Source organism: Copidosoma floridanum, unplaced genomic scaffold, assembly GCF_036245765.1.
Source record: "Copidosoma floridanum isolate Cflo_tuat_1 unplaced genomic scaffold, Cflo_Japanese_pri ptg000011l, whole genome shotgun sequence".
Taxonomy (NCBI): Eukaryota; Metazoa; Arthropoda; class Insecta; order Hymenoptera; family Encyrtidae; genus Copidosoma; species Copidosoma floridanum.
The window spans coordinates 5,850,483-5,877,340 of NW_028321888.1; the positions used below are offsets into that span (position 1 = coordinate 5,850,483).

At 42.4% G+C, this 26,858-nt stretch overlaps 2 protein-coding genes across 6 annotated transcripts in view; one reads left to right on the forward strand and one right to left on the reverse strand.

Moving 5' to 3' along the window:
• The window catches only part of LOC106647058 (uncharacterized), a 215,079-nt gene that overhangs the window by 182,423 nt on the left and 5,798 nt on the right, over nucleotides 1-26,858 (reverse strand). The gene's annotated exons all lie outside the window — the stretch shown is intronic.
• Nucleotides 18,572-20,555, forward strand: LOC149375153 (uncharacterized). The gene is made up of 4 exons (XM_089590095.1): nucleotides 18,572-18,679; nucleotides 19,235-19,484; nucleotides 19,973-20,305; nucleotides 20,410-20,555. The coding sequence occupies exons 1-4, from the start codon at nucleotides 18,572-18,574 to the stop codon at nucleotides 20,553-20,555; spliced, it is 837 nt and encodes a 278-aa protein (XP_089446221.1).

A 26,858-nucleotide genomic window follows, 5' to 3' on the forward strand; every position in this document is an offset into this window, starting at 1 on the left:
AAAAGACAGTGATTTTATGTAGGTAAAAAAAAACAGCAATTATGAACGCCCATTCAGTACATTACATAAAGTTAATATACCGACTAATTTACAGACTATCTCACTTCGGTATATGTTAATTAATAATCAATTTTCATGTTGTTTACGTTAATAACAGTATTAATTGAATGCAAATTAAGAGAACACAGTTTTAACTAAAAATCTTTATCGTAATATTATCTAATTCTTACATTTATTTTTCCTCCACTATACGCATGTCATCAAAATAAAGTTGTGCTTGTTTAGTTTTTCTCATTACCAGCTTCGTTCATAAACTCATTTTATCACGAGAAAATATCTGTTCAATAAATCATTGGAATGAAGTAGTCGGTGGATCAAAAAACGTAAATGATATACTGGATTGTCTCAAACTATTCATAAACATTCAAGTTTTATTTCATAGGCACGAGATGTTGCCTTTCGTTATATAATTAAAAGTAATTGCAATAAATATTGTCCTGATTCATTTTATTTCCTAAAGCATTTTTATTGATCATTTGCAATTTTTTACGTTAAAACACACATCAAACTGTTGATTAATAGAATTATTTATAGATAATTTAAGTTTTTAAAAGATACAATTTTTCTATTAGTGCTCAACATCGTTATAAGAAGTCCCAAGATATTTCGATGAAATGCAGCTTACACTTAAATAAACAAAAGTGAAAATTTCTTATTTACAAATAGTACATACTGCAGCTAATATAAACGTAAGCTTAAACATTTTCAGTGCGAAGTCACACAAAGTACAAATCGTTATCACTAAAATGAAAATCTATAAACACATTCAACAGCGATTCTGTTTAGCTAATATTTTTTCTCATTTACAAAATATCGATGTGTAAGAAATACAAATGGAATCAAATAGGATAATGTAATTTAGTCGTTAAACTGCAAATATTTAAAGTATACTTATATCTAATTAAGTTATATACGTTTCCGTAAGCCCAAATGTGCACAAGTAAGGTTATGACGAGACTAATTGTCATTACGATTAATGTTTTACCAGGATAACGTCACGTTTAAGGTTCTTTTTTACTTGTAATTGTAGCTCTTCAACTTTTAGCATTAGGAAAATCAAAGAATCAATGTACTTTTCTAAATTTAATAGACTGATAAAAACGTTCACTCTCTATGCAATAAATGTAAATTGTTAAGTTTCCTACGATGTTTTGAATAATTGTTAAACCTATCGGCAGCAACTGTATGATACGAGCATCATGAAAATACGCAATACTTACTTAACGATATTTACTAATTACTTATATCCACGATAAAAACTCTTCTACTTAGCACACACATTATATGACTGTCCTACGGAAATACTTCTTTCTTCTTACGTTTGATAAAACTAAACCTTTTGAGAGTTCTTAAAATCTATTTGGCACGTATCCTAAGATATTGCCATAAGTATGTGTAATACAGACAGTAGACTAGAGCTCACAAGAGTAAGCCCCTAACACGTAAATTATGAGAATCAATAAAATAAGTTTGTTCGGAATGCGTGGACCGGATAAAGCAAGGATGGTAATGCACTTTGCTTGAGTTTAATACACTCACCTATTTTGGCGCCCGGTGTAATACGCAAATAAGTGTACCTCCGTGTCAAGGCTTAGTAACTAAAGCTACAAGCCATGTTACTGTGCCCTGTTTTATCTATCGCTGCATATAACAATAAGATTGAAAAAAGAACAAAAAAGAATTTTAAAAAAACACGAAAAAAATTTCCAAATACCACATGAGTATATAGGTTAATTTTTTTTTTATATAATTGAGTAGTTATTTATCACTTCCAGCCATAACACTTACACTTCTGAAAACTTTCTGAAGAAAATAATTTTTTTTTTGAAATTATGCTTAATTTTGACAAAAAAGTCACTTCTTAGACGCAATTTTGATACCTTATTTAAAAGAATGAAGAATATATGTTAAATAAGTATGAAGGTATAATAGCAGCTCCTTAAAACTTATTTTCCAACAGAAAAAAAAAAAAAAAATTAAATTGGAAAATTTTTAAAATAATCCAAAATTGGTAGGTTAGGATCTCCTTTTTCACATTTTTCCTTAATTTTCTATTGTTTTTTGTCATCATACCTATAAGATCAAAAAACTTTTATGAAAAAATATTTCTTTTAAGAAAGTTGACATTGTTTTGAAACGAAAAATATCAGTTTATCCCACTGTGGGACGGTTTACCCTTGTCCAAGAGGACAAGCCTTTGGATCTTCCACCGCTCGCTGAACAGTCTGTTGCGCAGAGACGCATTAAACATGTCCAGCAACACGTGTGATTTTTCCGCGGCTGTGACCTTTAGGACATCTAACGTCACCCCGTCCGGACCCGGGACCTTGCGGCCCGGTGTCTTTAACGCCACCGACCTCAATTCCTCGAGGAGTAGTAGTAGTTGTAGTAGCTCGCCTTCCTCCTCTGCTCGTCTAGCAGTTGTTTTATCCACCATTATCAACGCCAGCCTCTGTCCTCTGGCATTTGGTCTTAGGAGGGATACTTCTGGCTCCTGGCTCCTAAATTTAAGAGTCATAGCGAAAGCCTTTTTGACCTCGTCCTCCTCTATAATAGCATCCAGGTCTCAGACCTCTAGTATCACTTTTTTGTTGCTCATTTTGACGGTACGCTATCCGGCTTCCGACTTTTCCATTTTTCTGAGAAAATGCAATAGCATTCTCTACACCTTTGGCCTTAATACGTATGTCTCCTCTTTTGTAGTGACAACACTTTAGAGTGCCACATTAGAATTATCAGGGTCAAAGTTCGCCTTCATCGTCTTCAGCACCTTTGCAAAGGTCTGTCCTTCGGCCATCTTTACCACTACTGTTGTTGTCGCGTCCACTTTTTTCTTCTGGCTTGTTTTGTCATTCAGGAGAATCTCTTTTTGTTGGCCACTAACTATTTTCTTTTTCTTTGAAGACAAGGTTTGCTGGTGTTTCTTAAGGCTGTAAGATAGGCTTCTGTTCCTCCTACATCGTTCTATTTCTTTTAGGGCAGTGTTCAGGGTTTTTTTTTTTCGTACATACCGTCGAAAATTGTCTCGCCTTTAATCCCTCCACTTCAGGGATTCAAATGATGAATTTTAAGAGTTTACAAACACTTTTTCTTTATAAAGAAAGCCTTTTCTTGACACCTCTGCCTCTTGAAAGTATTTAAGCGCAGCTTCGAGCCCATTCTTAACAGCAATCGCTGTGTTACCGTACTTATCGTTGATTGCTTGTAGCGTCCCTGTAATATCTTTCGTTGCTGATTGGACTTCATCAGCCTCTTGCTGTCGCTTTACTCTGAGCTTAGCACCACTTTTTTTAAATAAGGCAAACTCCTCCTGAGTCTGGTGGCTAAATACTGACACGTTGCTGTCCTCGGTGTCGTTGGTGCCTATGCTCGACAGGCTTCCTTTTCATTTTTTGTCAGCGAGAAAGGGCCATGGAACATTTAGCAGTCCCTGTTGGCTATGAGACACGTCTTTGTGGCTCCCCCCCCCCAGAAATCCTGGGGCTTGCGGCAGTCACCCGGGCTTTTACCGGATCGGAACTGCCGGCGGATTTCCTCAGAGAGGTAACCACCTGGGGTACAGGTTTTGCACGCTTTTCATGTTTGCATCTTTTTAAACGTCGTACTGACCCACGAAGGCCAGCACTACCTTTTTTTCTAGAAATAAGTATTTGGAAAGGGTTAAAAGCAGGGCAGCGGCCATTTCTGTTACCAGAGAGAGCCGCTACGGGCTTGGGCCGGCAGGGAGTCACCACTCTCCCTCAGTCTTACCCGCGAAGACTGTTTTGGCGTTGAGTAACAAGTCTAAGAATAGTGTTCGTGTGTAATGTTTGTATATGTTGGTACACTACAGTCATCTTAGCGAGACGAGCAGTAAGTGTACAGTCCCACGACCGCGCAGACAATCCAACAAAACGAGCTGGCATAAGGCACTAAGGTGCCGCCATATAGCCTCCTCAGTGGCAGTAAGCCTAGGTTAGTCGGCTTACCACGTCTTGTTTGTTTATGAGGCGTACAGTCATATCAGATGTGGTTACCCAAACTTACCTGGGCCTTATCGTCCGGCTTCACCCGCCGCCAGGCCTCTAACGCAAGCCTGGGAAAAGACCCACTACCCACAACGTGGGACAATCCGTAAGTATCCCTGTGTTTGTTTAGTGAGAGTGTTATGCATGTATCTGAAAAAAATGTTATAACCAACGCTTACTTATACACACGACAGGGTGGAGATTAGTTAAGACCTGTCAAGGTTACCACCATATCAAGACAGCAGGCTGATTCTTAGTGGCTTGGACGGGGGGTCAGCCCCTGCCGGCCTTCCCAGTCAGCTGGTTTTTATTCGGGGATCCAAACAGCTTATTTCAAGCTCTAGCCCCTACACGCATACACCACTCATACTCCCATTCATTTTTTTAAATTCTACTTTCTTGTTTTTTCTTTTGTTTTCGGGGAAACACAGTCCCTCACACATTCAGATGAATGATCACCTATTTCTTTAGAGCCTACCCCATCCCAAGCCAGGCACCCCCAACAACGATAAAGTCTAGCAGCCCCTAGAGGGTGAGTAGCAGTAGCAGTAGCTGTCTTAAACCTATACAATGCATGTTTGCGGAAGGGGTTTTTCCCAACCCCCTGGAAAAACGCCCAGCTAGTACTGATCGATAAAGGCAAGGGGGAGCCTAATTCTCCATCATCTTTCAGGCCGTATGCATGCTGGATACGCTTGGAAAGTTATACGAAAAGCTACTTAAGGCCCGTCTTCTACAGGCCATACAAAACGCGGGAGACTTATCCGACAGGCAGTACGGATTCAGAAAAGGAAGGTCTACCATAGGAGCAGTAGAAGAAGTAGTAAAAGCAGTTCAGAACACTCGATATATATGCCATGGAGCAAGACCCCTCGTTCTTCTGGTGACCTTGGATGTTAAGAATGTTTTTAACTCAGCGAGATGGAAGGAAATGCTTTACACGCTGAAATACACATTCAGAACACCAGACTATCTCTTGAGAGTATTGAGAGATTATCTGAAGGACCACTTCTTGACCTATACGACAACAGAAGGCAAAACAAAGAAGAAAATAACTGCAGGGGCATTCCAGGGTCCCATACTTGGACCCGATCTCTGGAACGTGTCATACGACGGACTACTTCGCCAGGAAATGCCAGAGGAGACGTTCTTGGTAGGATACGCGGATAATGCTGCTGTAGTGATCGTCAAACGCACGATGGAACTTGTCCAGATACGACTTAACCAGTTTATGCGGAGAGTAGCTCCATGGATGGAGAGCCACGGACTCGAAGTTGCAGCAGGGAAGACGAAGATGGTACTATTGACGAGGAAAGAGATAGATACCATCATCCCCCTCAAGGTACAAGAAGAAGAAGTAATGACGAAGGATGCCGTAAAATACCTAGGGGTGACGCTGGATAGAAAACTCACGTTTTGGAGTCACCTTAGGCAAGTAGCAGACAAGGCGTTGGCAAGAGTAGCGGCATTAAGCCGAATCATGCCGAACGTTAGAGGTCCAAAGCCTGCAAAACGCAGGCTCCTTATGTCTACGGCCCAGTCTATTATTTTGTACGGGGCTGAGATATAGGGAAATCAGATGAACGTCGAAAAAAAGGAAGTGAAAATCGGCCAAGTTCAAAGAATAGGAGCCTTGATGATAGCCTGCGCCTATCGCACAGTCTGAGAGTCTGCGATAATGGTAATAGCGGGCGTAATCCCCATCGACCTCTTTGCGAGAGAAAGACGATTGAAGCACCTTACGAAGCAGGACCTATGAAGAATGGAGGCCAAGAAAAACGCCCGGGAAATCACCTGGGAATGCTGGAAACATAGATGGCAAAAGGAATCCAGAGGTATATGGACGGCACGCCTGATAAAAGATGTCAAGGAATGGACAGAGCTAAAACATGGAGAAGTAGATTACTACCTTACTTAATTCCTCTCAAATCACGGATATTTCCGCTCGTACCTCAACAAACATGCAGAAAACACAGACGGCTGCTTGCAAGTACTGCGGCTACGACAAAGATGACGCAGAACATTCGTTGTTGGGTGGTGAGGTGGTGCGAGCGTGGATCCGGTACCATCGGGGGGGCGTGGGGTTGTGTTTTTTGCTGCGGCACCAGGGGGTTCAGGGGGGGGGTGGCGAGGCCTTGGGGGTGGGGCTGCTGGGGCGTGGCCGCGGGGCGGTTGGTTTGCGGGATGGGGGCCTGCGTGGGTGCTAAAGCGCATGCAGACTTCCTTAAATCGCTTCGCTCTATCACCTTCCTACGGATAAGCGGCTTCGGCTTGGTGGCCCATACTTTTGGGTGCTTCGCTTCCGCTTTTTTTTTTTTTTTCTTTTTTTTTTGCTAGGCTTCGGGGGTGTGGTCGCGGGGCGGTTGATGTGCGGTATGGAGGCTTGCGTGGGTGCTTGAATGCGAGCAAGTTCCTGAGAACCGCTTTGCTATATAACTGTCCTACCGATGAGCAGCTGTACCTCGGTGGCCCGAGTCTCTGCCCCTCGGGCTCTGCGGTGGGTTACGCTCCTTGCGCCTTTGTTGGAGGGTAGCCAAGTTTGGGCTCGCGCTGGGAAGCATCTGACTATTATATTGCTCCATCCCTCCTAGTAAACAGAGAAGAGCAGCTCGGATGCATGACTAGAAAATATCCTAGAGGACGCAAAAGTTACAAGACAAGTTGGTAACGAAACATTAAAGGAAGCCCAAACCAAGGGCTAAGCCTTCGTGGCCCCAGCTTGAAGTGTAAATGCGAGAGCAGATTCTGAGCCGGATGTCCCAGGAGAAAGGTCTTGCCAGTTTAGTGAGTATGGTCATAACGAGTTCCACACAGGGGAGGGTTCGTACACCCTTCTCTCGTGCATCAAGGCATTCTCGACGACCTCGGGGAAAAAAAAAAAAAAAAAAAAAAGTAGCAGTAGCAGTAGCAGTAGTAGTAGTTTTTTTTTTTTTTTTTTTGGAGGGAGGGAAATGCATTGAGGCACACCGTAGGGACATCGGTAGTGTGGGACTCGGTGGATTTTTTTTTATTAGACCACCCATACCAACTAAACCCCCCACCCATGTCGCGTGGCTTTTGAACCACCCTGGAACCACGTTAGAATAATTTCAAAGTGGAGCCACCAGAAAGACCGTCGCGTCTCACAGCATTAACGAGCTAACTCGCCACCATTTGCTAGAGGTGCTGATCCTCTCGAGTCCTGAAAAGGACGCGGGGTTCCTGAGGACCAGCACTCTGTCTAGCGCTCCATAGTAGGCCGCTTACCTAGTAAGCACCACTATAAGCTTGATGCTTTCCCTTGCTGATAGGTAACAAAGTACCCATCGCAGCCTAGGTCCACATTAGCCTGCCTTTCAACTCAAGGCCCCTTTGCCTCATTTTCGTCCTGCTTGGGCATTATCCCTGGCTTATTCTAGGGCTCTTCTAAATAAAGGGCAGCTCCCACTGCCTGCTTCGTGCTTGTTGTCCGTTGTTGGGCAAAGGAAGCACTGTGCTGGGCCTGGACACTCTTTCTTCCGGTGGTTTGAGCTTCCACACCGGAAGCAACGTTTGGATCTGTTTTCGTTCTTACAGTTGCCTGAGACGTGTCTATGGCCCAGGCATTTGCAACATCTTGTTACTTTAATTCTTCTTCAAATTCGGCAGCTTACGAAGCCAACTCGTAACCTGCCTTCTTCTTCTACTTGTCTGGCAGTTGCATCGTCTACCTTTATTAACGCCAGCCTCTGTCCTCTGGCATTTAGCTTTAAGAGAGCTACTTCTGGCTCCTGGCTCTTAAGTCGAAAAGTCCTAGCAAAGGCTTCTTTGATCTCATCTTCCTCTACAATGGCATCCAGGTCTCGGACCTCTAATGTCATGTTTTTGTTGCTCATTTTGACAGTACCCTGCCCGGCTACCGACTTTTCAATTTGCTGTGAGAATGCAATATTCTGCAATATAATGCAATAGCATTCTCTACATCTTTGGCCTTAATGAGTATGTCTCCTTTCTTTGTAGTGACAACACTTAGGACAGCCACATTAGCCTTATCGGGGTCAAAGTTCGCCTTCATCGTCTTCAGCACCTTTGTAAAGGTCTGTCCTTCGGCCATCTTCACTACTACTGTTGTTGTGGTGTCCACTTTTTTCTTCTGGCTTGTTTTGTCATTCAGGGAAATTTCTTCTTGTTTACCACTGCCTGTTTTCTTTTTTTTCAAAGACATGGTTTGCTGGCGTTTCTCAGGGCTCTCCGATGGGCACCTGTTTCTTTTACTTCGTTATGTTTCCTTTCGGGCAGTGTTCAGGGTTTTTCTCTGTACATGCCGTCAAAAATTATCTTGCCTTTGTTCCCTCCACTGCAGGGATTCAAATGACGACTTCCAAGCGTTCGCATACACATCTTCTTCAATAGGAAAGCCTTTTCTTAGCACCTCTGCCTCTTGAAGATGCTTAAGCGCGGCTTTGAGCCCATTTTTAACAGCATTAGCTGTGTTGCCGTACTTATCGTTAATTATTTGTAGCGTCTCTGTAATGTCTTTCGTTGCTGATTGGACTTTATCAGCAACTTGCTGTCGCTTTACTCTCAGCATATCGACACTTTCTTCTTAAGAGGCAAGCTCCTCCCGGGTCTAGTTGCTAAATACTGACACGTTGCTGCCCTCGGTGTCGTTAGTGCCTATACTTGCCAGGCTTCCTCTTCGTCCTTTGTCTGTAAGAAAAGGCGATGGAACATTTAGCAGTCCCTGTTGGCCATGAGACACGTCTTTGTGCCCCCCCCCCCCAGAATCCGTGGGGCCTGCGACAGTCACCCAGGCTTTCACCGGATCAGAACTGCCGGCGGATTCCCTCAGAGAGGTTACCGCCTGGAGTACTAGTTTTGCATCGACGTTTTCCATTTTGGCATCTTTTTGAGTGTCGTACTGACCTGCGAAGGCCAGCACTATTTTTTTTCTAGAAATAAGTATTTGGAAAGGGTTCAAACCAGGACAGCAGCCCTCTCTGTTACCAGAGAGGACCGCTACTTGCTCGGGCCGGCCGGGAGTCGCCACTCTCACTCAATCCCACCCGCGGAGACTGCCCTGGCTTTGAGTAACAAGTCTAAGAATGGTGTTCGTGTGTAATGTATGTATATGTTGGTACACTACAGTCATCTTAGCGAGACGAGCGGCAGGTGTACAGTCCCACGACCGCGCAGACAACCCAACAAAACGGGCTGGCGTAAGGCACTAGAGTGCCGCCATATAGCCTCCTCAGTGGTAGTAAGCCTAGATTAGTCGGCCTACCACGTCTTTTTTGTTTATGAGGCGTACAGCCATATCAGATGTGGTTACTCAGACTTACCTGGGCCTCATCGTCCGGCTTCACCCACCGCCAGGCCTTCAACGCAAAACCGGAAAAGGACCTACCACACGCAACCCAGAACAATCCGTAAGTCACCCTGTGTTTGTTTAGTGAGAGTGTGATGCATGTATCTGAGAAGAATGTCTTAACCACCGCTTACTTCTATACACGACGGGTGCCAGTTTTTGTTGGCTCGCATCAAGCAATGGAGTGCCACCCACAGCCGCAGCAGAAAGCAGAGAACAAGGAGCACAAGCAGAGCCGGCCCATGCATCCACACTAATGAAGACAAGGGGCACTAGTCTCCATTCCACACCGCCACAGATACACACGCCAACGCCACACACGCCGCCCCATTCATGCCCCCGACCACCACCACAGAGAACTACCCCAGCTGCCGATCGTCACCTCATATCTTAAGAGGATGCCCCTATCCACCACACTTACTGCTCGTCTCGCTAAGATGACTGTAGTGTACCAACATATACATACATTACACACGAACACCATTCTTAGACTTGTTACTCAAAGCCAGGGCAGTCTCCGCGGGTGGGATTGAGTGAGAGTGGCGACTCCCGGCCGGCCCGAGCAAGTAGCGGTCCTCTCTGGTAACAGAGAGGGCTGCTGTCCTGGTTTGAACCCTTTCCAAATACTTATTTCTAGAAAAAAAATAGTGCTGGCCTTCGCAGGTCAGTACGACACTCAAAAAGATGCCAAAATGGAAAACGTCGATGCAAAACTAGTACTCCAGGCGGTAACCTCTCTGAGGGAATCCGCCGGCAGTTCTGATCCGGTGAAAGCCTGGGTGACTGTCGCAGGCCCCACGGATTCTGGGGGGGGGGGGGGCACAAAGACGTGTCTCATGGCCAACAGGGACTGCTAAATGTTCCATCGCCTTTTCTTACAGACAAAGGACGAAGAGGAAGCCTGGCAAGTATAGGCACTAACGACACCGAGGGCAGCAACGTGTCAGTATTTAGCAACTAGACCCGGGAGGAGCTTGCCTCTTAAGAAGAAAGTGTCGATATGCTGAGAGTAAAGCGACAGCAAGTTGCTGATAAAGTCCAATCAGCAACGAAAGACATTACAGAGACGCTACAAATAATTAACGATAAGTACGGCAACACAGCTAATGCTGTTAAAAATGGGCTCAAAGCCGCGCTTAAGCATCTTCAAGAGGCAGAGGTGCTAAGAAAAGGCTTTCCTATTGAAGAAGATGTGTATGCGAACGCTTGGAAGTCGTCATTTGAATCCCTGCAGTGGAGGGAACAAAGGCAAGATAATTTTTGACGGCATGTACAGAGAAAAACCCTGAACACTGCCCGAAAGGAAACATAACGAAGTAAAAGAAACAGGTGCCCATCGGAGAGCCCTGAGAAACGCCAGCAAACCATGTCTTTGAAAAAAAAGAAAACAGGCAGTGGTAAACAAGAAGAAATTTCCCTGAATGACAAAACAAGCCAGAAGAAAAAAGTGGACACCACAACAACAGTAGTAGTGAAGATGGCCGAAGGACAGACCTTTACAAAGGTGCTGAAGACGATGAAGGCGAACTTTGACCCCGATAAGGCTAATGTGGCTGTCCTAAGTGTTGTCACTACAAAGAAAGGAGACATACTCATTAAGGCCAAAGATGTAGAGAATGCTATTGCATTATATTGCAGAATATTGCATTCTCACAGCAAATTGAAAAGTCGGTAGCCGGGCAGGGTACTGTCAAAATGAGCAACAAAAACATGACATTAGAGGTCCGAGACCTGGATGCCATTGTAGAGGAAGATGAGATCAAAGAAGCCTTTGCTAGGACTTTTCGACTTAAGAGCCAGGAGCCAGAAGTAGCTCTCTTAAAGCTAAATGCCAGAGGACAGAGGCTGGCGTTAATAAAGGTAGACGATGCAACTGCCAGACAAGTAGAAGAAGAAGGCAGGTTACGAGTTGGCTTCGTAAGCTGCCGAATTTGAAGAAGAATTAAAGTAACAAGATGTTGCAAATGCCTGGGCCATAGACACGTCTCAGGCAACTGTAAGAACGAAAACAGATCCAAACGTTGCTTCCGGTGTGGAAGCTCAAACCACCGGAAGAAAGAGTGTCCAGGCCCAGCACAGTGCTTCCTTTGCCCAACAACGGACAACAAGCACGAAGCAGGCAGTGGGAGCTGCCCTTTATTTAGAAGAGCCCTAGAATAAGCCAGGGATAATGCCCAAGCAGGACGAAAATGAGGCAAAGGGGCCTTGAGTTGAAAGGCAGGCTAATGTGGACCTAGGCTGCGATGGGTACTTTGTTACCTATCAGCAAGGGAAAGCATCAAGCTTATAGTGGTGCTTACTAGGTAAGCGGCCTACTATGGAGCGCTAGACAGAGTGCTGGTCCTCAGGAACCCCGCGTCCTTTTCAGGACTCGAGAGGATCAGCACCTCTAGCAAATGGTGGCGAGTTAGCTCGTTAATGCTGTGAGACGCGACGGTCTTTCTGGTGGCTCCACTTTGAAATTATTCTAACGTGGTTCCAGGGTGGTTCAAAAGCCACGCGACATGGGTGGGGGGTTTAGTTGGTATGGGTGGTCTAATAAAAAAAAATCCACCGAGTCCCACACTACCGATGTCCCTACGGTGTGCCTCAATGCATTTCCCTCCCTCCAAAAAAAAAAAAAAAAAAACTACTACTACTGCTACTGCTACTGCTACTTTTTTTTTTTTTTTTTTTTTTCCCCGAGGTCGTCGAGAATGCCTTGATGCACGAGAGAAGGGTGTACGAACCCTCCCCTGTGTGGAACTCGTTATGACCATACTCACTAAACTGGCAAGACCTTTCTCCTGGGACATCCGGCTCAGAATCTGCTCTCGCATTTACACTTCAAGCTGGGGCCACGAAGGCTTAGCCCTTGGTTTGGGCTTCCTTTAATGTTTCGTTACCAACTTGTCTTGTAACTTTTGCGTCCTCTAGGATATTTTCTAGTCATGCATCCGAGCTGCTCTTCTCTGTTTACTAGGAGGGATGGAGCAATATAATAGTCAGATGCTTCCCAGCGCGAGCCCAAACTTGGCTACCCTCCAACAAAGGCGCAAGGAGCGTAACCCACCGCAGAGCCCGAGGGGCAGAGACTCGGGCCACCGAGGTACAGCTGCTCATCGGTAGGACAGTTATATAGCAAAGCGGTTCTCAGGAACTTGCTCGCATTCAAGCACCCACGCAAGCCTCCATACCGCACATCAACCGCCCCGCGACCACACCCCCGAAGCCTAGCAAAAAAAAAAGAAAAAAAAAAAAAAAGCGGAAGCGAAGCACCCAAAAGTATGGGCCACCAAGCCGAAGCCGCTTATCCGTAGGAAGGTGATAGAGCGAAGCGATTTAAGGAAGTCTGCATGCGCTTTAGCACCCACGCAGGCCCCCATCCCGCAAACCAACCGCCCCGCGGCCACGCCCCAGCAGCCCCACCCCCAAGGCCTCGCCACCCCCCCCCTGAACCCCCTGGTGCCGCAGCAAAAAACACAACCCCACGCCCCCCCGATGGTACCAGATCCACGCTCGCACCACCTCACCACCCAACAACGAATGTTCTGCGTCATCTTTGTCGTAGCCGCAGTACTTGCAAGCAGCCGTCTGTGTTTTCTGCATGTTTGTTGAGGTACGAGCGGAAATATCCGTGATTTGAGAGGAATTAAGTAAGGTAGTAATCTACTTCTCCATGTTTTAGCTCTGTCCATTCCTTGACATCTTTTATCAGGCGTGCCGTCCATATACCTCTGGATTCCTTTTGCCATCTATGTTTCCAGCATTCCCAGGTGATTTCCCGGGCGTTTTTCTTGGCCTCCATTCTTCATAGGTCCTGCTTCGTAAGGTGCTTCAATCGTCTTTCTCTCGCAAAGAGGTCGATGGGGATTACGCCCGCTATTACCATTATCGCAGACTCTCAGACTGTGCGATAGGCGCAGGCTATCATCAAGGCTCCTATTCTTTGAACTTGGCCGATTTTCACTTCCTTTTTTTCGACGTTCATCTGATTTCCCTATATCTCAGCCCCGTACAAAATAATAGACTGGGCCGTAGACATAAGGAGCCTGCGTTTTGCAGGCTTTGGACCTCTAACGTTCGGCATGATTCGGCTTAATGCCGCTACTCTTGCCAACGCCTTGTCTGCTACTTGCCTAAGGTGACTCCAAAACGTGAGTTTTCTATCCAGCGTCACCCCTAGGTATTTTACGGCATCCTTCGTCATTACTTCTTCTTCTTGTACCTTGAGGGGGATGATGGTATCTATCTCTTTCCTCGTCAATAGTACCATCTTCGTCTTCCCTGCTGCAACTTCGAGTCCGTGGCTCTCCATCCATGGAGCTACTCTCCGCATAAACTGGTTAAGTCGTATCTGGACAAGTTCCATCGTGCGTTTGACGATCACTACAGCAGCATTATCCGCGTATCCTACCAAGAACGTCTCCTCTGGCATTTCCTGGCGAAGTAGTCCGTCGTATGACACGTTCCAGAGATCGGGTCCAAGTATGGAACCCTGGAATGCCCCTGCAGTTATTTTCTTCTTTGTTTCGCCTTTGCTCACAATGCACAAGGATTTGATGCTCAATTTGTTTTCAAGTATATAGTGAAAAAACTCGGCAAACGCGTAGAACCATCCGTTATCATGAACGAATCAAAAATAACATTGATGAAATTTATAAAAATAAAATTTATCGATGGTTTTAATTACTTTCATATGCATTTAAGCGGCTCACCCAAGTCCTACGGTCTGTTGGAAATTGAAAACGGTATTTTTCCACATTTTTTTAACAAACCTGAAAATCAATCGTACATAGGCCTTCTATCGCCGCTTGACATATATTTACCCGATATCATGCATACGAAAAATCAAGATCAGTTTTTAAAATGATACAATGAACAAGTAGTAAATAATTATATATTTCACTTTTAAAATGAAATTATCAAATACTGTAGGCAAGACGTGAAAATTTTAAGATTAGCTTGCTCAGCTTTTCAAAAAACCTTAGAAAAATTCGAGGTGGACCCTTTTGGGGAATGCACAACGATCGCTCTGACCAGCATGCGTGTGTATGGAAAAAAATTTCTGAAAAAAAATCAAATTGGTATAATACCACAAAAAGGTTACAGAATGGCTAACAATCAATCTGAAATAGCTTTAAAATGGCTTTATTGGATGGAAAAATACGTTCTCTAGCAATTTATCGAACACGTTGGACGCTGCCAAGAGAGACGCTTACCAGAAGGTATCCTCGTCGATGGATACTGTACTCCTCTAGATGGTGTGCATGATCGTCGTGGAATCGTATTACAATTCCAAGGTTGCTTTTGGCACGGCTGCCCACGGTGTTACCGAATAAACCGAGATACCATTTTGACGACCGGTGATACAATGGATGATAGATATGAGAAAACTTGCACGATTAACGAAAAGATAAGAATGTCAAATTATGAGTTGATAGAAAAATGGGAATGCGACTTTAACCGAGAAATACGTGAAAACGAAGAGCTTTCAAATTTGATTCGAGAAAATGAAGATTATTGGAGTAGAAAATTATTAAATCCACGTGATGCATTTTTCGGTGGTCAAACAGGAAACACTGTAATAATGTACGATTGTCAGGATGGAGAAAAAATTAAATACGTTGACGTATTCTCTTTACATCCATATATTTGCAAACGAAGTATATTCCCCGTCGGTCATCCAACGTTATGCTCTAATGAAGCAAGGTGTAAGAAAATAGTAGGTGACAATAATGATATTTTCCAAGAAAACGGTTTAATTATGTGTGATGTACTACCACCTAGAAATATGTATCATCCTGTATTACCGGTGAAAATGCGTGGTAAGCTTATTTTTCCTTTGTGCCATACGTGTTGTGAGAATATGCTTTAAGAGCACCGTATCCACGACGATGAAAGAGACCGCATTCTAAGAGGTACGTGGGTATCCGAAGAAGTCAAGGTGGCTTTTCGCGCAGGTTATATCGTTAAAAATGTTTATGAAATATATCAATATCAGGTAACACAGTACAATCAAGAAACGGACAAAGGAGGATTATTTGCACATTATATTAACGAGTTTTTTAAACAAAAAACACTAGCTTCGGATTACCCACCTACCTGCATATCTAATGAGCAAAAGGAGTTTCATATTGACGAAATTCGTAGAACTGAAGGAATAAATCTCGACGAAAATGAGAGAAACCTTAATGCTGGTTTAAGATCCGTTGCAAAATTATTACTTAATTCTTTGTGTGGTAACTTTGGTTAACGTGAAAATCTGACAAAGACCGAGATCGTGACGGTCCCAGAAAGATTAATGGAATTACTTACGAGTGCAGAAATCAATGTAAATGGTGTCTTACCCGTCAAAGATGATACATTGTACGTTAACTAGAAATATAAGACTGAGGCCTTGACGTCATTACTATCAAGTAACGTTGTGGTTGCCGCTTTTGTGACAGCAAAAGCATGCTTAGAGCTTTTCGAGTATCTGCATTTTCTGGGAGAACGTGCTCTCTATTACGACACAGATTCCAATTTTTTGTGTTTCTCGAGAAGGACTGGACGATTTACCCATTGGCACGACACTAGGCAGTCTCACTCACGAATTGGCCGATAAAGGAGTTGGCGCATACATTTCTTCGTTTTTATCCAGTGGACCAAAGTGTTACGCACATAAGATTAAAAAACCCGACAGTAGTGAAGATTATGTTTGCAAAGTGAAAGGTATTAAATTAAATTACAGCAAGAGTCAAAAGATAAATTTTGATACGATTCGTGAGCTTGTTATGACCAATATTACGGAAATAAAATTGTCAAATTTTTCCATTTGTCGCAAAATTTTTCACGATGTAGTGACTCAACCGGAAATAAAAACATGTCAACCAGTCTATAGTAAAAGATATTTTGACAGCATGACAACGAGTTATGCGTATGGTTACCAACGTGATGTCGCAGGAGAAGGGATATAATACATCAGAGTAGGGAAAAACACTCACTCGGTCGAGGTACCACAAAGCTGTTGGTTGGTCCATTTCCCTTTTCACAGCCATTACATCAACAAATAAACGACAAGATAGGTTTAAAACATAGCAAAGCAAGCGCTACATCGACGAGCTCAAGGAACGATGATGATGATGATGATTGTCGAAAACCGCTTATAAAAAAATCATAAGAAAAAAAAAAATAAAAAATACATTTCCCAAAATAATTCTCTGAATCCGAAAAAAAATGTATACAGAGTTATGAAAGACAGTTAATCTAATTGCAAAAATCGGTCCTTCTCAGGACCAACACATTTCTCAATTATACTAGGTAAAAATGTGATTGATTACCTGATACTCGTATCGGTGTTGCGTTGGATGTTTAATGATTTACGATACATATTTCAAAAAAGATGACATCAGCACATTCTTTACCACGAAACTTAAACCATGAATACAAAAATTATCCTTACGTACCGAAAAATGTATTTGATCACTTTACACTCGCGTCAGCGCATTCTTAAAACCGTTGCAACGAATGTTCGATAAAACTTGATACATATTTCGAAAACTGTGACATCAGCATATTCTTTATCACGAATCTCTAACCTTGAAAAAAAAAAACATCTTCATGTCAGTTACTCGTGTGACTTCAACCTCAAAACTGCCACGAATAAGGAGGAAACTTTGTAATAAGGTAATCTTCATCATGCGCAACAGGTGCTCCAACCACCGCGACGTTACAAACCGATTGATTGCCATCCATGAACGATGGTAGGGTGCGGCAGCGGCGGCGGCGGCGAAAAGAGCTCGATTAGCAGTTGATCCGACGAAACGAGCTGATTGGACGCGCGAGCCGCCCTTGCGCTAGCCTTCCAAAAGCGCTTGCAGTTTTGCGAGCGGTCCGTGGAGGCCCCCACCGCGGTCGATCAGCTTTTCGATAGAGTTTAGTTAGGCAGTATGGATACGCGATAGCAACACCCGTGGACGTGTACACTGAGTGGACCCACAGGTTACGGTAAAACCGTGTTTGTCAGACGGTTTTTACGACATGTTGACCGTATGAGTGACATTCGATTCGAGCGGGTCATTTTTTGTTACGGTGAGTGGCAGCCTGGTTACCGCGATCTCAGGAGTAATATTAAGTTTCACAAGGGATTACTACAAAACAGCGATTGGGCAGGCGATCATAGATCAAAACCAGTTATTATTGACGATTCGACGCGCGAATCATCCGGTAGTAGCGGTTTCGTCAACTTATCTACTAAAGGTAGTCATCATAACAATTTGAGCGTAATTCTTATCACGCAAAATATATTTCATCAAGGTAATACTCAACGCGATATATCGCTAAACTCGCAATAAATTGTCATCTTTAGAAATTTACGAGATTGCAAGCAAATCACACATCTTTCGAGACAAGTGTGTCCGGAAAATCTTCGGTTCTAGCAAAAAGCGTATTGGGACGCTACTTCCCGACCATTTGGTTACCTTTTTTTGAATCTCAAGCAAAATACACCGGACAATTGTCGATTTCGAACTTGTATTTTTCCGGATGACGAGTATCTGTACGTATACGTGGCTGAGAAACAGATGAAAGAGAGCGACACGGCGAACCGAATTCCAATCGTATCGTTGTAATGGCACCAAAGTCACGTTCTCCGTTTGGTCAGAAACACGTCGCAATTTTGAGAGCTCTTTATTATCTCGACACCGAACAATAGAAAGCTCTGTTGCGAAAAGCAGATAAGAAGCTAATCAAGCACATTTGCGAGTGTGCATTGAACATTCTCGAAGGAAACATTTCACTAACTGCAGCGCACAAAAAACGCTTGCGTAGACACACCAGCGTTCTCAGAAAGCTCGTGAAGGCAAAAATTCATCCGTCGTCAAAAAAAAAATATCATCGTATAACAGGGAGGAAGTTTCTTACCTGCTTTGTTGGGTACGTTCCTTGGAGCGGTGTTGTCGATGCTGTAACAAACATGGAGCACGCAAAAAAATGATTCTTCTGACTCAAAAAAGCATGGATCGATTGCGAAGCGCATTCCTCAACGATGGTCTGAAGTCTGTGCAAACGCCAGGCACAAAAATTAGTCGGCTTGACGCAGAAATGAGCAACATCTTGAATTTACCGTATACCGATGAGCGAGAAAAATGGGAGAAATACCAACAAATTTTACAACGATATTTCCACCTTAGGGAATTAAGCAGCGAAAGAAAACGACATGCTGATTACGGAGACCACCAAGGTATCGCAAGATAACGATCCCTCTGACGACGACGTCGACGAGGACGAAGAGAAGCGTAAAGAGAAGGAAAAGCAGGATACCAAGGTAATCGAAAGTGTACCAAAAAAGTTTCGTCAAAAAGATGCACTTATCATACAACGATTGGGCGCTACTGGTAACTTTGAGTGAAGCAATAAACATACCGTCATCATAGGTGGCGTTCGCATACCACAGACGAACATTGTCGATCTGGTGAACGATGCCTTGAGGAACAGGAAAAAAAGCACACCAGTGGGTCGTGATTAGTTTGCAGTGGCACTTTGTATGGCAAACATTCCGCAAGAGTGTGTCGGAAACGCTCAAGTATTAAAATTACTAATCGTCGTCGACGACGACGACAACGATAAATCAAAATCGCTAAATAAGAGTTCGAGATCTACGTCGAATAGTGAAAGTTTTCTTAATAAAATTGGTACTGAATTAACGACATCACCGAAAAATAGAAAAAAATTAAAAAAAATCAAGCCTTCGTCGAATCAAGTACAAACATAGCGTCGATTGAGCGAAAAACTGACCAAGGCGAAGAAACAGAAGTAAGACTCGAGGAGGAGGAAAATAAATAGTTCTCTCGACGCTTTCATCGACTTGCTAATGTTTGAGATGCATGCACCTGGATACAAATTTTGCGTTCCTGGGACAAAGCTATCGAAGCGCATTGAGCACGGTGATGTGGATATAAATCCCTTGGACGAAGCATGTCTTCAGCACGATCTTGCCTACGCTAGTGAGAAGAAGGGCCATCGTCTAAAAGCCGATCGGGCGTTGGCTAAATTTGCTTTTTCGCGTATGCTTGCCGGAGGAACGCCGCCGGATGAGCGAACAGTCGATTTATTGACAGCATGCTGCATATGTAGCTAGATTACATTTGAAAAGTTTTTTTTGCGCATCAAAAGAGCATTTAGACCTAAGTCTAAAAAGAAGAAGAAAAAAAAGAATAATGCATAAGACCTTGCAAAAACTTTACTACAAAGCGGCGAGCCAAACTGCATAAGCTGATGGTTTTAAACTTGTAAGTGCCGTGAAAAATAAATGTTTGCGATCAAACGTTATTAGTTGGCTAGAAAGTAAGATACCTATAATTTACATAGGCCTATAAGAAATCGCTTTCCCAGAAGAAGCTATAACGTGCGTAACTTTGACGACGTGTGAGAAGCTGATTTAATGGACTTGAGAACCTTAAAAACGTTGTCATCGATGTCGTCAGCAAATACGCTTGGGTGGTACCTATCAAGGATAAAACATCAAAAAACGTCGCCAAAGCATTTGAACATATTTCATAAAGAAGTGACGATCGTACACTGATGTGTTTCCAAACGGATAAAGGTAAAAAATTTGTAGGTCGTGAAATGCAATCTGTTTTACAAGAAGATGATATTAAATACGGAGTAGCAGGTAGCCTACAGACAAAGGCTGCAATAGTCGAACGTTTTATAAGAACTATTAAAGAAAGAATGTGGCGATACTTTAAGCACAAAAACAATCGACGCTTTGTAGACATTCTTCCAAGTATAATAGAGTCATACAATTGCACGAAGCATTCGCCAACAAAGTTGGCGCCAGCTGACGTGACTTTGCACAATGTTGCGCGAGCACGAGAAAACATAAAGCAAAGTTATGACAGGCATATTTATAAAAATCTAAAGTACAACGTTAAAGATTTAGTTCGCATTAGTAAGACGAGAAATGTCTTTGCCAAAGGAGCGGTTGGACTTTAGAGTTGTTTAGAATTGTACGTATATCTTAAACGCGACAACCACCAGTTTATTTTTTCAAAGATTTGGCTGACGAAGACATTGACAGTTTCTTTTACGAGGAAGAGTTAAGCAGAGTGCGAAAGGAATTAAGGAAGAGCTTCTTTGAAGTTGACAAGATTTTGAAAAGTCGAGGTAAAGGATGCTTTGAAGAATATTTCGTCAGCTGAAAGGGATATCCTAAAAAATTTAATTCCTGGGTGAAAGATAATTATTTAAAAGATATAAAATGAAGGACGAATTTCAAGTTGTGTTGCCTAGCAACAGTAACATGCAGTATAATCCTGATAATACTACTGCACACTACGTAACAAGATTTTCTCAGCAAATTAATTTGCAAAGTCAATAAAGTGTTGGTATAACAGAGATTCAATTACCATGGACGTTTCCACATGCGATAAAAGATAACGAAAGAAAAATTACCGAAAAAATATATACCACGACTACACAATAATGTACACACAGAACGTCCTGTGATTCATGTAGGTAATTACATATGACACAAATATCGAAATATCGGTCTATACACAAATATCGAAAAAATGATACAAGAAATCAATAGTTTTTATACCACACGAGATCACGTGACTTTCAGTTTGGATAGAGGCGGTTACGTAGTGGCTAAGTTAGTCTGTTCCGAAACAGCGCGCAGTGAATACATCCATCGCTATTTACTATTGTCCGAAAAATTACGTAAAATCTTGGGCTTTGAAAGTGCAACGAGTCTTTTCTTGGAAATTAAGGAAATTCGATCCATTCATCCAGCAAATCTCGCGAATGCTTTACCCTCAATGCTCATGATTTACAGCGACATCTGTAATCCATACATTGTAGGAGACGTTCAATCGCGTTTGTTGCGGGCGGTGTCGTTGGATCTTCAAGGTTACGCGTACGGTTTTGTCAAAAATAAAATTTTCTTACCACCTATAAATATACCATTATTGTTTAACTTCTTTTACAACATCCCAATCGATATAAAGGACCCGATTGGTGCCCCCATACCATTCGACTTCGGGACGCTGATGGTAACGCTTCACTTTAAACGAATCGATTAAAAATTATGGATCCCTACGAGGACTACTTTATTGCACAAAGTGGTGGTGGTGGTGGAAGTCTGACCACAATTAATGGAAACAGTGGAGAAGGTGTTGAGCGCATTTACGTTGGGACCCCCTATTAAGGTGGGCACGGAGGTATCGGATCGTTTCTTGCTGGAGTACTTCGACGAGTTTAACCACTCATTAAACGAGGTGCCGAAGCTGTTGGCAAACAAGCTGTTCGTGCAGGTATGAACATTATGTCGACGCTGAAGAGAAAAGCCGAGTAAAAATTGGACAAGCTTATAGAAGGTTCGGGTTATAAACTTGGACGACTCGACGATCCATTTCAGTTGCAATTACTTCGTAAAACTGAGCAGACAATGTGTCATAAGAGTAAAAAGAAAAAGATTAAGAAAACGTGCAAACGAGATGTAAAAAAGAAGAAGAGTACACTAAAAAGAAAAAAGAAGAAAGAAAAGAAAATTGCCAGAAATATTTTTGAAAGTAAACATTTTAAAAAATAACCCTTACACAGTCCCTTGTGTAAGTGTTTAAATTCTAAATTTTTTTTTTTGATACCCAGCAGACTCAAACAACAACCGAGGGATCGCACTCGATTCAGCACAAGCCGATATCATCGCTCACGGATGATTAACCGATCGAATTTGTGGTACCAGGTAATGTTGACGAATATATTTATCTCGCACACACGATGCTTAGTCTTTGTGTCAAGTTGGCCGTCAATGAAGATAAAAAATTGAATGCTGACGTAGCATCTAAAATCTCAAAGGCGGGGTCAATACATAATTTTACAGAGCTTACAGAGTGTATTTGAAAACTTTATTAAATTACGGTCCTGCGGCAAAATCATCCCGTTTAACGAGTGCATTATAGTTCGACGATACGGCGACAAAGATGGCCGATGTGTTGGATGCCAACGCCGGCCTCGTAAAGCAACGTGCACTACTACTAGCAACAAAATCGACTGATCTGATTGGTCATCTTCATTGCGATGTTTGCAGTCAGGAAAAATTACTCATCAATGGCGTCGAGGTGAGAATGCGATTAGTAAGATCTCGCGATGCATTTTGTCTCATAGACACTTTAAACTTGGTTTCCGTTCGTATCGAAGAAGCAAATCTTTTAGTGAAACAAGTTAAAATAAGCCCATCTGTTTTATTAGCCCACACCAAAGCTCTGTCAAAGAGCACGGCAAAATATCCGCTCACACGGAAGTAAAAGCTAAGACGATGCACAGCGGTATTCATGGCGAAACTCAAGATAATATTATTTTGAGCCAGTTACCGAAGCGGATAATCGTCGGTTTTGTTGGAAATCAAGCTTAAAATGGCAATGGTACTATGAATCCGTTTAATTTTCATCATTTAAATATAAATTTCCTTTGTTTGTACATTGACGGTGTTCAAGTTCATTACAAACCATTGCAGCCAGACTTTAAAATGAATAATTTATGTGTAGATGTTTATCGTACCTTGTTTTCGGGCACGGGCGTTCACTTTCTCAATGAAGGAAACCACATTGATCGCGAATCTTATCCCAACGGTTATTGTCTCTTTGCTTTCGATTTAACACCGGATTTATCGGTCAACGAATGTTCTCATTGGAACCTAATTAAACACGGCAGTGTTAGATTTGACATTCGATTTGCCGATGCTCTAACTTCAACTGTTAATTGTATAGTGTATGCCAAGTACGAGAATAATCGATGCTTCACGTCAAATCATGGTCGACTTTAGCAGTTAGATGGCGCCACTAACTACGTATATTATACTTACACTCACTACTCGGACACGCCAATTGTTTCTCGGGTTAGTTGCTGCTGGAACGCTCAATCATCCATAAATCGCAATGGAGCTCGTAGTCGACATTAAGTATTTCAAGGTGAAAAAAGACCTAACGGTGCCGAAAGAAGTTGCTATCGTTGATTTGAACAATGACTTTTCCGCACATTGGGTAGTGACACCTCCTTGTCATTTGCAAAAATTGAGTAAGGAGGCACAACGACAAAATATTGGGTTGTCCTGACATTATCATGGACATTATCATAAATTTCCTTTGTTTGTACATCGACGGCATTCAAGTTTCTTCCAAACCATTACAGTCTGACTTAAGAACGAATGATTTATACATAGATGCTTATTATACCTTGTTTTCGGGTACTAATGTTTACTTTTTTAATTAAGATAATCACATCGATCGGGAATCTCATTTTAACGGTTACTGCTTCTTTGCTTTTAACTTAACACCAGATTTATCGGCCAACAACTGTTCTCATTGAAATCTGATTAAACACGAAAGCGTTAGATTAGATGTTCGATTTTCCGACGCTCTAACTTCGACTGTTAACTGTATAGTGTATGCCGAGTACGAGATTATTTCCGAAATCGATGCATCACGTCAAATCACGGTCGACTTTAGTGGCTAGATGGCACCACTAACTACATATACTTACACTCACTGCTTCGACACGTCAATCATCTCTCGGTTTAGTTTTTGTTGGTTCTCTCAACCAGCTGTAAAACGCAATGGACCTCGTAGTAGACATTTAGTATTTTAAGGTGAAAAATCACGTAACGGTGCCGAAAGAAATTGCTATCGTTGCTTTGAACAATGACTTTTTCGCACATTGAGTAGTAACACCTCCTTGTCGCTTGCAAGTATTGAGTAAGGAGGCGCAAAAAATACATGGTTTTCCCGACATCATCATGGACTTGATTTCTTCGAGGGTGTACCTTCAGAAGTGATTTTGAAAGTTTTCAATGATATTAGAAGGAACACACGCAAAATTTACGTCAGAAGTTGTGAAAAGTGTTACGATTTGCACAAAATCACGAATTGTAAAGTAATAAATTTGGAATACGAGATCGACTGTCCACCTTTGAAAGCCTTATCGGTGGAGGAATATTGCACACACCAAGCATTGAAGCCAAATTATCGAAAATATCGATGTTCTTTGAATAATGTTTACAAATTAAAGTGTTGGCTCTGTGAACATAATTTTGACAAGAAATTATCAAAAACAACAGAAATCAACTATGGACAGTCTGCACTATGATCAGATCCCACGGGTGTGTACGAAACCGACAACGCTTGTTATAAACGCTGACAATCATACAAAGCCAGGTACTCATTGGGTTGCTATGTATGCTGATAAACAAGTTAATGGCTTTTATCTCGATAGCGATGGGGTACAACTGTATATACCGGATCCCATTAATCGTCTACGCAAAATTGTAAAAAACTGCGTTGGAATGTTCAACAACTACGAAGCCTTTCTTTAAAAGTATGCGGTCAATTTTGTTTAATGTTTCTATTTTACATGAGTCATGGATTGGGTTTCAGAAAATTTCTTGACAATTTTTTCAATGATTTGAAAAAAATGACAAAATCGCGAGACGTTTTATTTCATTAAGATGTAACAAAAGAAGTATAAGCTACTTATTAGCTAGTGGTGGATGTCCAATAAAATGCTTACAAAGCAGTTGTCGTAAAATAATGTTGATATAAAATTTAACTCTCAGCTTATGTTATGTATTATTATCATTTCTGTGCTTATAATTTGTAGTATGCGCATTCCAAAAAATGTAGCTACGGACTGTTATAAATTACGGACTGTTTTAAGAAATAAAAATGTCAGCATTTTATAATCCTTTCTCTGAATGTTTTGTAAAAAAAGTCACATCACAGTCAGCATTTTTGTACTTTGCCGTTCATACTTGTTATTTAAGTAATACCATCCAAAACGCTTGGTGGTGCAGTTTTGACAAGCTCAAACGTAATGTACCACCTCTAAGCGTTTTTGGTACCCCTGCTCTTTCGATTAATGAGTAGCACACGCTTGTGCTTCAACAAAAAGCAGTTTATGACGAAGTCATTTTTCTCTGACCCTATAGCATTAAGCGCCGAAACGCGTCATCAAGGTGGAATCTATTTTTATTTACAATAAGCTAATAAAGGTCCAGGTCTGTGTGTTTCATGTTCTACGTGAGAGTAATCAGATACAAGGAGTAGCGCCAAAGAGAGAAGAGAAGACATAGCGCCGAAGAAAAGCCCAAGAATGTGTAGTTCTAGTATATAAGGGTCTACCTGTGTAATTGCGTATTATGAAATATTTGTTATTACCGCGCCATTGTGCTGATCCAGTGTTGCTTCATTGACTAAGAGTGTATGTATACCTATGTATCTGTATTAAGCGTATGTACTATAAACTGCGTCACGTTAGAGTGTGTGTGAATGATGTCCTGACGGTAAGACTCAGAAGTATGTATGTAGATATAGTGCGGTAATGCGCGAGGCTGCACTAATTGGTGGGCCTAACGCGACACTCTTGCAGTAGCCTTCGAAATCGAGTGTGTGTATGCGTGTATCGGCCGCGAGTAGCCAGGGCGAGCCACGAGAGCCGGCCCCTGGGACGGAGATCGTCGAGCAGCGTGGGTGAGAGAGAGCGTGATTGCGGAATTCGTGCCGCGACATAGTGACGGATCGCGACGAGATTTTCGGGGCCTAGACGCCCGCGTAAGTGTAAATAACAAAACAAAGTGAAGTGAATAACTCGAGAAACCCGCATTTCGTGTCCTTATTTTGTAAGCCAGTGCCAGAAGGCGTTTTCTTTTAAGGCGTGGGGCTCGCTTCTTCCTAGGAGAGTAGCTCGCTTCCCGACAGGCTACCTCCGGCGGGACTTCCTCTAGGTGAGAGTCTCCGGAAGCCGAGCTGAGGTGGCCGAGCCGCGAGCGTCATAGAGCGGCAGTATTTTCGCGTTTCAGATGCCGTGCCAGTTGCGTGAGTTCCAGTGCAGAATCGGGGACAAATTTTCGTGTCTTTAGACGTTGTTCGGGACCGCCCTGGCCGGATGACTTTGAAGTTTGCAACGTTGCATGCAACGAAAACTGAAAAATTTTTTTTTTCAAATTATCAAGTTTTGACTATTGCAAACGCTTCTAATACATGTAAGAAGCAATCCCAGCGAATTTAAAGCCAATTACAGTTACGGCTGAGGAGATATAAGCATTTTAAGATGGAAATGATTTTGAGCAAAAAATAAACATTGTTTCGGCTCAAAAACGCTCTAAATAAGTAACTAATGACCCACAGAAGCATCTCCAATAGAAAAACAACACATTAGGCGCTTTATTTTAGCCAAAACCATAACCTCAAGTAAAACAATATAGAAGAGTGTCTTAAATTAACCTTAAAAATGACTTAAAGTATTAATTTCAAATTTAAACCAGGACAATAAGGATATTTTTAATAGATACCTCGTACCGATCGATACTTACTACCACTAAATGACATAAATTCCAGAAATTCATGTTGAACTAAAAAGTTTTTATTAATAAAGTCAATTACGTTCGTAACTGTCCGTCATAGACGCAGGAGTTCATGAGGTGGTAGCAAAAATTGAGCCCTTCTGTC